Here is a 12997-nt window from a genome sequence, read left to right on the forward strand (position 1 = left end):
CAGAGTGAAACAGATAAAACTCTCAATTGAGAAGGAAGGGGTATTGTGAACGGTTTTCTGAGTTCAGGGGAGTAAACTGAACCAAATCAAAGTTCCGGCTTGTAATGTGAACCCATTGGCAAGGTCACGGGTTAGAAGGGGTATTGTGAACGGATTGTCCGTATTATTTGATATTTACTAACCTTAATGTTTCTTTTATGAGGGATCTTTTTTTAGGAATCCGTTTCTTTTATAGGTTTGCACTAGCTAGTAGCAATCAAATTTCCATACTCCCAACAAATTATACAGCTGAACCTGGGCTATGTGTATGCATGTGCAGGAAGTGCAAACTGTCAACGAAATTTTCCATGGCAAAGAACATACAGTAGAGTGACAGCTTTTGGAGGCTCAAATGCATCTGGAATAGTGTCAAGGATGTTGTTTTGGAAGTCCCTGCATTATTGGAGAAAATACATTACACATGCATACCACAAACAGATTAGTAGAAAGTACATACACAAAGAGTATCATACAGAAGAAGGCTTCTGTTTCCCGTAAAAGTGATACCACTCCAGATTGTCGATGGAACAGCGCCGCTGAGATTGTTCGCTTCAAACGACCTGTAAAATGACTTCTTCATATATCTCTAACAAAATAAATAGCAAAGTAGTGCTGGCAGACATACTTGTAATTGTAAAGTAGGACCGATCTTTTTAGAGGTTGTGCAAAAGCTTTACTCATCTTTTCACTAAGCAGAAAAGCAAGTTACTTACAAGAACTGAAGATTAGGCAGCCCGGAGAAGTTTGCCGGAATAGTTCCATTAAGAAAGTTATGCGACAAATCACTGTCAGAAAATATAAGTTAATTTGGTTATTTTAAAAGGTATAAAAAGTTACTAAGAGAATCATACATCTTGGTGACATTTGAAGCGAGTTTATTAGTTGGTATAGATCCTGTCAGTTGGTTCCAGCTAAGATCCCTGCAGGTGGATGCCAGAATTAGCAAAGAGATGTGAATAATCTCCTAGATATCATAAGCTGAATGACTAATCTTCTTATTAAAAGATAATTACTTAGAAAACATATTCTGGACAAAGCAATTGTTCCAAAATTGGTGCTATGAACTAACAATAAAAAGGATAATCTCTGATAGTAGGGTCAGAAACAGTAAGAATGAAAAATGAAGTGCAGCATTTATTTGATCTGGACTTACAAATAGCCAAGGTCAGGTATGCCACTTAGATCAGGAATAACTCCTTGCAAACTGCAATTCCTAAGACTCCTGGGGAGATGAAAAAGGATTATGAACTTCAATATGTCTCCATTTTTGAATTTAAGTATGATAGAGAATGCACGTTATTGAGATTCAGTTCATACAAAATGAAAATATTAGGTATTTGGGAAAAAGTCCCCTATCCAATAGGGCCTAATTGGATAGGCACTTCTCCACAAATATTTGAGATATACTCCCTCCGTTCATAAATATAAGATGTTTTGAATATTTCAATATGGACTACATACAGAATTAAATGAGTGGACAAACACACTAAAATGTGTCTATATACGTCCGAAACAGAAAAAAGTTAGAACATCCTACTATAATAGTGAATGGAGGGAGTACTTTTTATTGAACTCAACAAACCCAAAAGAAACTACGTCCATCCAAACGCTTGCCCCTCGAGAGAAACAAAATAACCTATGTAACTACAATCATAGAGATCTCTAGAGATGTGGCCGAGTGCATCCTGATCTGGCTGCTATATGAGGGTCTTCCAGGGGAAGAACTGCGATATGAGGCAGTGGCTTCAGACATCATGGTGGGGACCGAGCATTGGCGGAGTGCATTACACCACCGGTTTCATGAACCGCCTTGAGAGTAGCCTTTACTATGCTTGCCATGAGAGCAATGCTTTATTCCCTTTTATCAGACCCTGGCATATCTTTGCACAGCTCTTGTAAAAAAAATTCGAGGAGGATAGCCCCCGGCCTCTGCATCATGTAATCCACACAGCCAAACAACTTGTAACTAGAAAACTTCTCTTAATTAAATGATGCCCAAAATATTAGCATGTCTAAAAGTCAAGAAAAAATTGAAAAGTTTTCCACAACAGACACAGAAGACATCATCTACCATGCCTCAGTTTTTCATATCTGAATTATCCACATCGAGAAACGAAAACTACAAATCCTGCTAAGAATAGTACATACCCAGAAGAACTTTTAGTTTAGTACTATCCAGCATCCATAGCATGATTTCCCTTTTTGTTTCTCCGTGATTATATAAGATCTTGAGTACAAGCTTAGATGCAGGTTGTGTTAGTGTTACCGACTTCTCCATTGGAGTTTTTCAATACTTCCGGAGGTGCTAATTTGGATTCTAGTACACTAGTACACCTGAAGACTCAGTGCACAGATATGGTTCTGGCTTACTCATATCTCAAGTCTCGACACATACATTTCAAACAAAGTTTGTCTTCACTCAACTTATGATTACCTATGTAAGCATATTTCTTAATATGATTATGTATGATATGCAGTCCCCTGCATCTTACTCAAATACGAAAATAAAGGATAGGACGGTACGAAGGAAGGTGTTGTACTCACAGCTTTAAAAGTGTCCGTATGTTGTTGTATACAGCAGGGATGGAACTTCCACTGAAGTTATTATTATCAGCCTGACTAGAAGTAGAAAAATGCAGATAAGAAATGCATGTTATTAGCTTGATAGCAGTATCAAGTTAATCTTAATGGAGAGAAGCATTCTGAGTGAGAAAAATATTTGTTATTGTTTAGTAGGCAGAATAAATTAGATTTAAATGACATTTAATACACCAGTAAAGTTATATCAAATATAATCCTGAAATTTGCAGCATTATTTAATCACCTCAGATGAGCAAAACTAAAGTAACCATCAGGCAACCAGCATACATATATTCTCTGAGAGAAACCAGAACACATTCTCTATGTCAAAGAAATCTCATTGGGTATATAAGATGGGCTTACAGTATTTTCAAACTACGTGTATCCGCTAATTCTGGAGGAAGAGGCCCAGATAAATTATTGGTATCCACAAGCCTGCACAGTTAATAGTATGAGACAATTTAAAACACAAACTCATGCTGAATAATGCATAACAGGGAGAAAAAAAAAAGCTCAGAACTCAAAATAAAAGCAGAGGCCCACTTACAGATGAAGGAGCACAGGCAATCTGAACAACTCAGGTGGAATTCGCCCACTCAATGAATTATTGTTCATGTGACTAGAGATAAAAGAAGAGTCAAGATTATAACAATGCTTAAATAAGAGGCAGCGTAGGAATGAAAGTGAGAAGATTATGATCCTGAAACTTACAAATGCTTCATGCTTGTTAAATTACCAAATGATTTAGGTATGGGTCCAGATATTTGGTTTTGGTCAATCTGTAATCTGTTTAACTTCTGGAGATAGCCAATCTCATCTGGTAGGGAACCAGATAGTTGATTACCATTCAAAGTTCTGCATAAAAATGAGGTAGCAACAGTGAATATTATTACGAAGGGTTATGAATGTTTACTTGTGTCCCGAATTTTTTTACTCATCTTCCATGCTAGAATTGAAGAAAAATACTAGACAGTAGCACATATTTATGTTTGGATAAAAGTGAATATAGAAGAGTAAGGACATTAACCCACACAACAAATATTGCCACAAGACGAGGGAAGATTCAAAGATGTGCTACACTGTGTTCTTACTCGCATGCGGGACCAACACTCATGTAAATTGCACAATTAAACAAATGCAGGATGAGACACCAGCTAAAAATACTTCTCTGGGTTCGAGCCCTCCACCCAACCAACTCTCCATGGGGTATACTGTAGCATACGGGAGCGAACAATTTTACTTAATTGTAACGCAACGAAAGACCTCATACGTCCTGCTACCTTCTTTCTTACCCAACCACTCCTCGTGCCGTATCTCTTCCCCTATCCCCCCCCTCCCCCCCCTGTTTCAAAATTGGAAATTCATCTCTCTTCAAATATTGCAATGGCTCTCACATGGCCATTTCAGTTGCTCCGGGGCATCGCTGTCTGCAACTCCCCCCACATCCTTTTGCTTTATTTTCCCTCACTGGAACCATGCAGTGATCTGATGACACAAATGCTTCCCCAACGATCATCCATGCCACTCACTATCTTCTGGTTTTGTAGCAACGCATGGGCTCAGTGCTAGTGTACACGTATATTTGAGAGAAAATATGAATATGACAATTTTGTAGTCCAAAGCCACGTTGTTTTAGCCCATCTACTGGGGTTTTTTAAATAAATATAGAAGATTGAACCACTGTGCCTGTGTAAACAATAAAAAAGGATGAGACCAAAACACGAATGCTAACCCCAAATGCTGAATCAGATACATGGGCCTATATTTTTGTTTTGATGGAGAAAAGGACGGTAAATGTTGTGCCATTTTTAACATGCAGGGTTCAGTGCTTAAACTTCTGTAGCCTTGCAAGATAAACAGTACCGTGGTCATATCCATACTAAAAAAAGAGTACAAAAGTTAGTTTAGATAAGAGGAACTTACATAAGAGTGAGTGTTGTGATATTGCCTATCTCTTTCGGGATGTTACCAGTCAAATTGTTCCACATAAAATCCCTTCCAAAACAGAAAAATATAGAAGTTAGCTCAATATATGTTGGGTACCTAATGGCACAGCCTGAAAAGCATAGATGCAGAATAAAGAAAGAAACAGTTCAAATGGGACAAGATCTATCAATTCTTTTGTCTTGTTATGTCACTCTAGTAAGCTTATTTTGCCAGAGAATTTGAGCCTTGCTCAAAAGCCACTTTACATTAAAAAAAACATGAAGTGGTCCCTTCCAACAAGAAAACATTAAGTGGAGGCCATGAGGTGCAATATTGGGGGAAAACATGTTTTGTTTTTCAGGTAATATTAAAGAACCACTTGAATGCACTAAATTCAGTTAGCAGCTTTTTATACTTACAACTTGTTCAGCTGAGACAGAAGACCAACCTCTGGTGCCAAAGTTCCAGAAAGATTCATGTTAAACAACTCCCTACGTGGGCAAAAGGTATGCATTATTAAGCAGAAGGGAATATGACACATGATCATTATATTATGCATCATACAGAAATGATAGATAAATGAATAACAAGCAGATTTTAAGACCCGGAATAGGTTAAAGCAATAAAAGCATCAGCAAATGACCACTATTTTGACCAGGAATTGCAAACTTAGTCTGAAACAGTAAACAAGAGGAGTACAGTACTGATAATGCTAGAAACAATGTTAAATATTGGGGGAACCTGGTGACTTGTAAGGTTTGGTATAAAGTTTGAGTGTAATATTCTTTGGAGTAAGAAAATATCCTTGCAAGCAAATTGGAGATGTGGAAGATCTCTAGCTAACGGTGATTGCTATTTCAGTTACAGTTTAACTTGGGAGCTCTTTTTATGCATGTTGCTATTATTTGTGAGCAGCACTTTGTTACGACTTGCAAGATTAATTGCTTCAGCAGAGGGCTCACTGTACAAGTACACAGAATACTTTTTTTTTTGGGTAGCTAACCATTACCATGGCGGAGAAAAAACGAAAGTGCGATATAAATAAGGATGGTGTGTCAATCATACAGCTCTGTTACATGAAGATATGCATCATTGGGTATCTTGTGGCAGATGACTCCTGTCCAATTTGATGTGCATGGATCTCCTCTATTCCATTTCTTCAGCTTGTTCATAGGATCAATTAAACTGCCTTTGATAGCATTGAGAGCACTTACTGCATGTACGAGAGACAATTATTTAATCTTCAGCAGGATAATATTAATATGTGATCTCAACAAAAACCACCATGTATAGTTAAACTTATGTCCACTAGGCTACTAGGTAACTACTGGAATGACATGTGTATCACTGAGAGCTATATGTATGGCTAGGTGCAGTCTGTGAACTAGTTTGATTAGTTCATCAGCATAACTGAATACTAGTGGAGTATACATCGCATAAGTGGAATCTTCACAGGATGAGAAGAATGAGCCCTTCAAAGATACTTTCAATATGTCCAAACATACAAACAAATAAATCTAACTAAATCTGCACAGGCAAGGCATGTAGATCCGATGCTCCAATAAGCTGATAGTGACCAATCAGGAGCCAATTCAAATTCTTTTCTGGGATGAGCAATTTCCAAGTAACAACTAGAGAGGTTACCTTCAGTAGGGTGAGTGATTTGTCCCCTTACGACGTCCACATGGAGAATGCACAAAACAAGCAGGATCGCCGCATACCGGAACCCTCCGGAGCTGGCCATGCCTGTACAAAAGAATTAGGAGCAACTTGGTATCAGTGGCAAAAGATTGATGCCTCCAAAGAAACAAGTTGCGAAAGCATTTCGACAGAATCGGATTCTAAGAAGAAATACTAACAACGTGCCTGACCCAACTCTGCTATATGGCCCGGAGGGAGGGTTGATCCAAATGAAGCAACTCTCTTTCATTGACCGGAGAATAATAAGGCAACTGGCATATTATTAACACTTTGTTAAACACCGCGGGTGAAGATAATTTAAGCATTGACAGTGACAGCAAGACCATCCTAATCAGCAATCCAGACTTGGAGCCGACGTGCTAATAAGGTCGATGACGCGTATGCGCACAAGGTAAACAGAGTGGGTGGTAAATAAAGGACTAATAAAAGCAGGTGGATTTTGTCACGGCAAGAGCATGCACGTTTCCGCAAAGTATTGGCCCTGGTATCACCGGCATCTCCCAAAGTTACTTTGTCAGTTTTCAGTTTACACACACGGGTAGATTACCTTTGGGAAACGGAAGGTGGAAATGGAAAAGTACGAGAATCCAAAAAGGAGAAGGAACCAAGAAAACCATGATGAATGAATTGAACAGAAGAAGAGAGGGGAAGCAAAACTGTAACCTTAACCTCAGACTGAAACTTTACTCTGAAGGAGAAAAAACTTAAGCGAACTGGCGACCGGAAAATCAGTGGGTTCCTTTCCCCAGCAGAAAAATCGCGAAGAAAGGATCGCAGAGGGGAAGAGAGACAGTAACAAACCAACCGAAGAAACCGGCCTCAAACCCCGCTCCCAACAAACAGCAATTGAACTGAATTGATTCAGCGCAGCTCGGCCGACACAGCACAGAGGAGGAGGAGGAGGAGGAGCGGCGGGCGTGCGGGCGGGCGGATGGATACCTGACCGAGGACGGCGACGGCGACCGGAGAGGTCGGGCGCGGGCGAGCAAATGCGGACGCGGACGGACGGCGACTGCTACCAGGCCGCTAGGGAAAGGGGGGCCTCCGCCTTTTGTAAGCCACTGTTGCTGCCGCCCAGCGGCGCTTTCCACCCGCCCCTTGGCGATTGCGGCGCCCGCGGCACGGCCAGCGGCTGGTGAGCTAGCGAGCGAGTGGGTTGGTGGAGGCGTGGAGCTCGGACGAACAGGTGGGAGGAGGAGCGAAGGGCCTTGACCGGTGCCACTGCTGGTGCTACTAGTAAGCAACGGCAGCGCCAGTAGTTTATTCGCGCGGCTTTATTCTATTGACTACGGTAGCGTCGGGGTGGCGCGCGAGGAGGGAGGAAGGAGGGAGGGAGGAGGCGTCCGCCGCGGTTCAACGGGTAGGCGACCGCTGCGGCTCGTGCCGATATGGCTTGGACTTTCAACCCTCCCGGAAGCCTGGATTGCCTCGCCCTTGCCGGGACCGCGTGCGCCCGGACAAATCCGTCATTTCCTCGAGGGGGAAAGTGGCGGGGTGGATTGTTGCGGTTGCGGTTGCTTCTCCCGTTCGCACCCGTGCCATCATCCGACATGGACGAGTTGGGCCATGGTTTTGGTTGGTGGTGCTCCGCTCGCGGTGATTTTTCCTGCGATGCTGACCCTGGTCGGTCTGACTAGTAGTAGCGCTGCTGCGCTCCACACGGTTGTTCCTGGGATGGGACGGACGGGTTTGATTTGGTGGTGTGGTGGGTGAGGCCGACGGTGCAACAAAAGTTACACTGCAGACTGCGGGGAAATTGTGCCTCTGCGGTACAAAAAGGTAAACTAGAGAAGGGGTCTGTGTCGCTCCACGTTTTAGACCGCTCAAAAAAAAAGGCGCGGGAAAGCGGTCCTTTGATTGCAATCTTTTATCGTTTTGCTATTTCTCATGTTTAAAAGATAATAAGAACTAATGTGTTCTTGATAAAGTAAATTAAAGACGGGGTCTATGTCAATCCTCATGCCTCGTTGATGCCGGTGCTCCCCCTTTGCCCAACGAAGGCCCCGACGACTCCCTTAGCCTATGCTCCGGTCGACACCAAACTCGGGATTCATGGTGTACCGACCGTCAGACAGCGCTTCGCCGCCGGCACCGGGAGTCTCCTTTTAATTTGTTGTTGCGCCTCCATCTCGGGGTAAAATATCTACCACTCCATGTGTCGTGGGTTTGTCACGGCAGATGTCCTTGTGAAAGGACTTAGTCGTGGAGTCATCGCAACGGGTTAGCTTAAAGGGGTTAAACCGGACAAGGGAACACAGGGAGTTTTATACTAGTTCGGCCCCTTCGATGAAGGTAAAAGCCTACGTCTAGTTGTGATTGGTATTGCTTGGGTTTCGAAGGCCAGGGAGCGAATCCGCTTTGTCTGACTCTCGAGTTGTTGTCTGTCCCTTGAACCGCTGTCTGGTCGTCCCCTTATATACATGGATGGCGCCCGTCGGTTTACAGAGTCCCCAAGCCGGATCATAAACGTTTTCGGTTCGGTCTCTACACTTCCTATCTTACAAAGCAAGTTACATGATTAAGCCGGTTTACATCTACAGGCCTTAACTCACTTCTGGGCCTTGGGCCTTCATAAAGTGACATCATCTTCACATCTTCATGGGCTTCTAATCTTCATAAAGTTAATCCGGCTACTCCTGACTGATTTACGTCCGGTAGTAATATCCCCAACATTAGGCCCCAGATTGATTTGAACAGGTTTCATGTCAATCCTTAGTAAAAACTTCGTCTTCCACATCTTCTCATATTTTGGTAAACCGCCGTGACGTCATCTTCTCAGATCGGGGTAAACTGTCGTGACGTCATCTTCATTAATGCTGAAGATTACCTTCATTAACGTATATCTAGTCATCGAAGCGATACCATTATTATTATCCATTTTTTGAGCTCCTCGATTCCCGCACTTGCCGTTGCATCGTTGCGCCTTATAAATAGGGGCAGGGGACCCTTTTTCTTTTCTTCCCTACTACCCCTTCGTCCCTTCTTCTTCCTCGCGAGGTCTCTGCTCCTGAGCGTCGCCGCCGTCGACAAGCCTCGCCTTTGCCTCGCCGTCGGCCGCTGCATCACCCTGATCGAACCAGAAAACCGCAGTGTATCTCTGCCGTTCTTGTGACACTGGTAACCCCTTTTTTTACTTCCACCCTAGATCTTATCTTTTAGGGTTTCACTGTTCATCGGAGTTCATCGAAAACTTCAGTGATATTCCTCTCTTTTCTTATCTGTAGCATACGAGGCTAGGCTGGATCTGTTATTCTTGCGCGACTGTAGCCATAATCATATTCTCCTCATTAAACTCCCTCTTTATATCAAGAACAACTTATCTGGATCTACTGAACTGTTTAAGTACCTGAATCTTGAACCTGAATATTTTCCAATTTCTATCATACCTTGGATCTGAAATTTTTATATAAACATGTGAGATCTGTTTCCCCTCACACCAATATAGGCGGTTTAACTTTGTATAAGCAATCTATACCATTAGCCCTCTGATAAACCGGAGGAGCCTTTCACCTCCATAGTTGTACTCCGGTTTAACAGTGTCTGGGTACCCCTGTTCTAGTATTGCCTTGTTATCCATTTTTTCATTGGTCTCTGATTTATGCAATTTCATAACTCAGTATATCTTTTACTCCATTGCATCTTATACGTCATCTTGAGTGATTTATAAACTGGCCTTTCGTTTCCAGCTTTTTTATTCCACAATGGCCAAGCAATTTACCGCTTGCAACTGGGCTCGTTCCCGGGTCACCGAGGAACAATTGAACGATATGGTCAGCATCGGCATCTTGCCTAAGAAAACTGAAATTAAATGGCGAGTCCCAGGAGCAGAAAATCCTCCAACCGCAAGGCAGGGTGAGCTGGTTGTCTTTGTTGATCACATGGGCCGTGGCTTCAAACCGCCAGGGTCAAAGTTTTACCGGGATGTGCTTGCCAGTTTCCAACTTCATCCTCAAGATATCGGACCCAACTCGGTCTCCAATTTATGCAACTTCCAGGTCTTCTGTGAAGTGTACTTACAAGAAGAACCAACTGCGGAGCTGTTCCGGGACTTCTTTCACCTAAACCGGCACACAGAATTTGTAAATGGCCCCAACACTGAACTTGGTGATGTCTCAATTCAGAAGCATAAAGAAGTTGAATTTCCTCATGCCAAACTGCACAGCCATCCTAAGGAATGGAACCAGACTTGGTTTTACTGCAGAGATATGTCTCCTGAAGATGAGAATCCCCTCCCAGGCTTTCGTGATCACCGGCTTTCCAACACCCATCCAATGTTGCAACGCTTAAGCTCTACAGAAAGGGCCAAATATGCCCCTCAACTCGCCAAACTCCGGGCTTTCATGGCCAACGGTTTAACAGGCGTTGATTTCATGCGCTGTTGGATATCTTGGAGCATCTTGCCGCTAAGCTGGCGCCCCGGTTTAATGTGTGAGTACACCGGTGATGTTGAAGACCCACAACGTCATTGCAACATTCAGGTGACCGATGGAGAGGTCACGGAAAGTGTAAAGAAAATTTTGAATGAAACGGAAGTAGTCTGTAGTCAAACCGGACTGAACCCCTTCTATACTAAGAACAGACCGTCTGATGTAAGTACTATACTTCCTTTTCATCCTTGATATCTTTAATATGTTCAACGTGTAATCCTTCTTCTGCGTATGTATGTACAGGGTGATGATCCCGTCTGGAATGGAAATTCATAGAAAAAGCAGTAAAGCCAACTGGGGATAAAGCGGTCAAACCTTCTCGCCCCAAAACCAAAGCCGTCAAACGGACGTCAAAACAGAAAACGGCTGACCGGATTAACATGGAACTTGATGATGATGCTGATGATCCGGAAGTTGAGGTAGAACTTGACTCACTTGACTCCCTTTTCATGCATCCCATTAACAATGATCTTCCTCAGGAGGACGCAGAAGGCAGTCAAGCTGATGATGTAGAGGTAATTACCCTTTCCTCCGGTTCAGACTCTAAGCCAACACAAAAAACCCGTCAAGCAGTCCAGAAAGTAAGCTTTTCTCATCCTCTTGCTCATTTGGATCCAACATTTATTTTGAAGACTCAACAGCATGAAGCTCGCCGGACAACCCGACACAGTGGCCAACAGGTTACTTCAACCGGTTTACCTGACACCCTGGTTCGGAAGCGCCGGTCTAAGGTCTCTCCTACTCCTGACAATTCTTATCCCAAGGCAGGTTATTTCAGACAACCTCTTAATCCGTCCGATTCCAATTATTAGGTGACACCTCCCTCATCCTCTGGTGAATCGACGGCAACTCAACTCCCCCTCTGAAAACTGTGGCTGGGTAAGCTTTGCAATCTTGCATCTCAATGTGTTGTAAATCTGGAATAAAATGTTAACCCTCCTTTTAATTTTGTCTGCAGAGCCAAAGCCAGACCCAGCAAGAAATCTCGGGTCAACAATCCACCCGAAGACCCAGCCACTGTTGAAGAGGAACCAAGAGGTGATCCAGACCAGACTTGTGAACCGGAGGGCCTTCATCCTGAAGCCGCCTCGGACGACCCGCCCCTTCAAGGCCAAAACACGGATGAACCAACAGACGCTGAACCTGCCACGCCTGACACTAAACCGGCCGAGCCAAACCGTGCTAGTCCGGTGAGAGATGCTGAGACTCCATTATCACCAGCCAAAAACACTGAAGGTCAAGGAGACGATGTTATCATTACTGGATTGGGCCATAGCTCTCCTGGCCATCCCGTAATATTGGCTCAACATAGTGCCAAGGAAGAACAGGTTGCTAGAGAAAAAGGCAAATGGAGTAGTGATTTATCGAATTATGCTCATCTCAACGCTGAAGAATTTCATTCTGGCTTCTTGAACCGTCTTCACTCAAACCGGGACTATGAAGCCGGTTTGGTGAGTTTGATGAAGGAGCGATATGAGGTATTTTCATCTCCCTTTGTTCGTTGATTCAAAGTTGAAATACTAGCCCAAGTAGCCCCCAAGGGCCGTTTTATGATGTTAATCATAAACCGGGTCTTTGTAGCACTTTAAGTTTCTCATCATTGACCCTCAAAATGTCAGGTCTCTAATAAGAACCAAGACTCCTCTTTTAACAATTAGATAGCTTTCCGCAGTGTAGCCCCCAAAGGCCGGTTTAACTTGGCAAGTTAATCAGGGTTTTAATCCATGCATCCGTTTTAGAACAGACGTACATTAGCCCCCAAGTGTCAAGGATAATGCTTGCATTGTTCTGGAGACTTGTATAAAATGTAATAATTGAGAGCAAGTAGGCATTAGCCCCCAAGTATGAAGTGTATAACTTGTTATACGCTTTGTACTTAGTACATATATACATCCTGTTGTTTAATATACCTTCAATGTTGCAGGCTGAATTGAGGAATAGAGATGCCCGAAACTCTGACTTGCAAGAGAATGTGAAGTCACAACAAGCAGAAGCTGCAAAGGCCAAAGAGGAGCTGACCCAAGCCCTGGCCGTAATGGAAAAGCTGAAAGAATCTTTCAACAAAGATCGTGCTGACTGGGAAACCAAAAAATCCGGTTTAACCAAAAGAGCTGAAGATGCTGAGGCAGCCCTGAAACCAATTGTAGATGAACTAGCTGGCTTGAGGCAGCAGATCAACGCTATGACTTCTGCTATCTTTGGTAAATACCTCCTTATGTGTTTTGCGCAATTCAATGAACCTTATCATTGGCCAGAATTTTGACATAAACCCTTGGCAGGCACTCGGATTGCTCATCTTGGTACAGACATGCGGATGAAGCTCA

General features: G+C 43.1%; 1 protein-coding gene across 3 annotated transcripts in view; it reads right to left on the reverse strand.

Annotated features, from left to right (window-relative positions):
* LOC123062426 (probable LRR receptor-like serine/threonine-protein kinase At1g06840) overlaps positions 1 to 7529 on the reverse strand; it is a 12089-nt gene extending 4560 nt beyond the window's left edge. Inside the window, exons 1-15 of one of the 3 annotated variants that reach the window (XM_044485939.1) lie at positions 7186 to 7529; positions 6412 to 6497; positions 6190 to 6291; positions 5611 to 5758; positions 4965 to 5036; positions 4543 to 4614; positions 3331 to 3474; positions 3167 to 3238; positions 2983 to 3054; positions 2584 to 2658; positions 1193 to 1261; positions 891 to 959; positions 753 to 824; positions 513 to 599; positions 364 to 432 (exon numbers count right to left, since the gene is read on the reverse strand). In XM_044485939.1, the coding sequence (XP_044341874.1) occupies positions 364 to 432; positions 513 to 599; positions 753 to 824; positions 891 to 959; positions 1193 to 1261; positions 2584 to 2658; positions 2983 to 3054; positions 3167 to 3238; positions 3331 to 3474; positions 4543 to 4614; positions 4965 to 5036; positions 5611 to 5758; positions 6190 to 6291; positions 6412 to 6475 (1187 nt within the window). In that variant the 5' untranslated portion in view covers positions 6476 to 6497; positions 7186 to 7529. Of the gene's footprint in view, positions 1 to 363; positions 433 to 512; positions 600 to 752; positions 825 to 890; positions 960 to 1192; positions 1262 to 2583; positions 2659 to 2982; positions 3055 to 3166; positions 3239 to 3330; positions 3475 to 4542; positions 4615 to 4964; positions 5037 to 5610; positions 5759 to 6189; positions 6292 to 6411; positions 6498 to 7185 lie in introns of those variants that run through there. The other 2 variants (XM_044485940.1, XM_044485941.1) reach the window with 2 other exon arrangements.
* Between the last annotated feature and the right edge of the window lie 5468 nt (positions 7530 to 12997).

Source organism: Triticum aestivum, chromosome 3A (genome assembly GCF_018294505.1).
Source record: "Triticum aestivum cultivar Chinese Spring chromosome 3A, IWGSC CS RefSeq v2.1, whole genome shotgun sequence".
Classification (NCBI taxonomy): Eukaryota; Viridiplantae; Streptophyta; class Magnoliopsida; order Poales; family Poaceae; genus Triticum; species Triticum aestivum.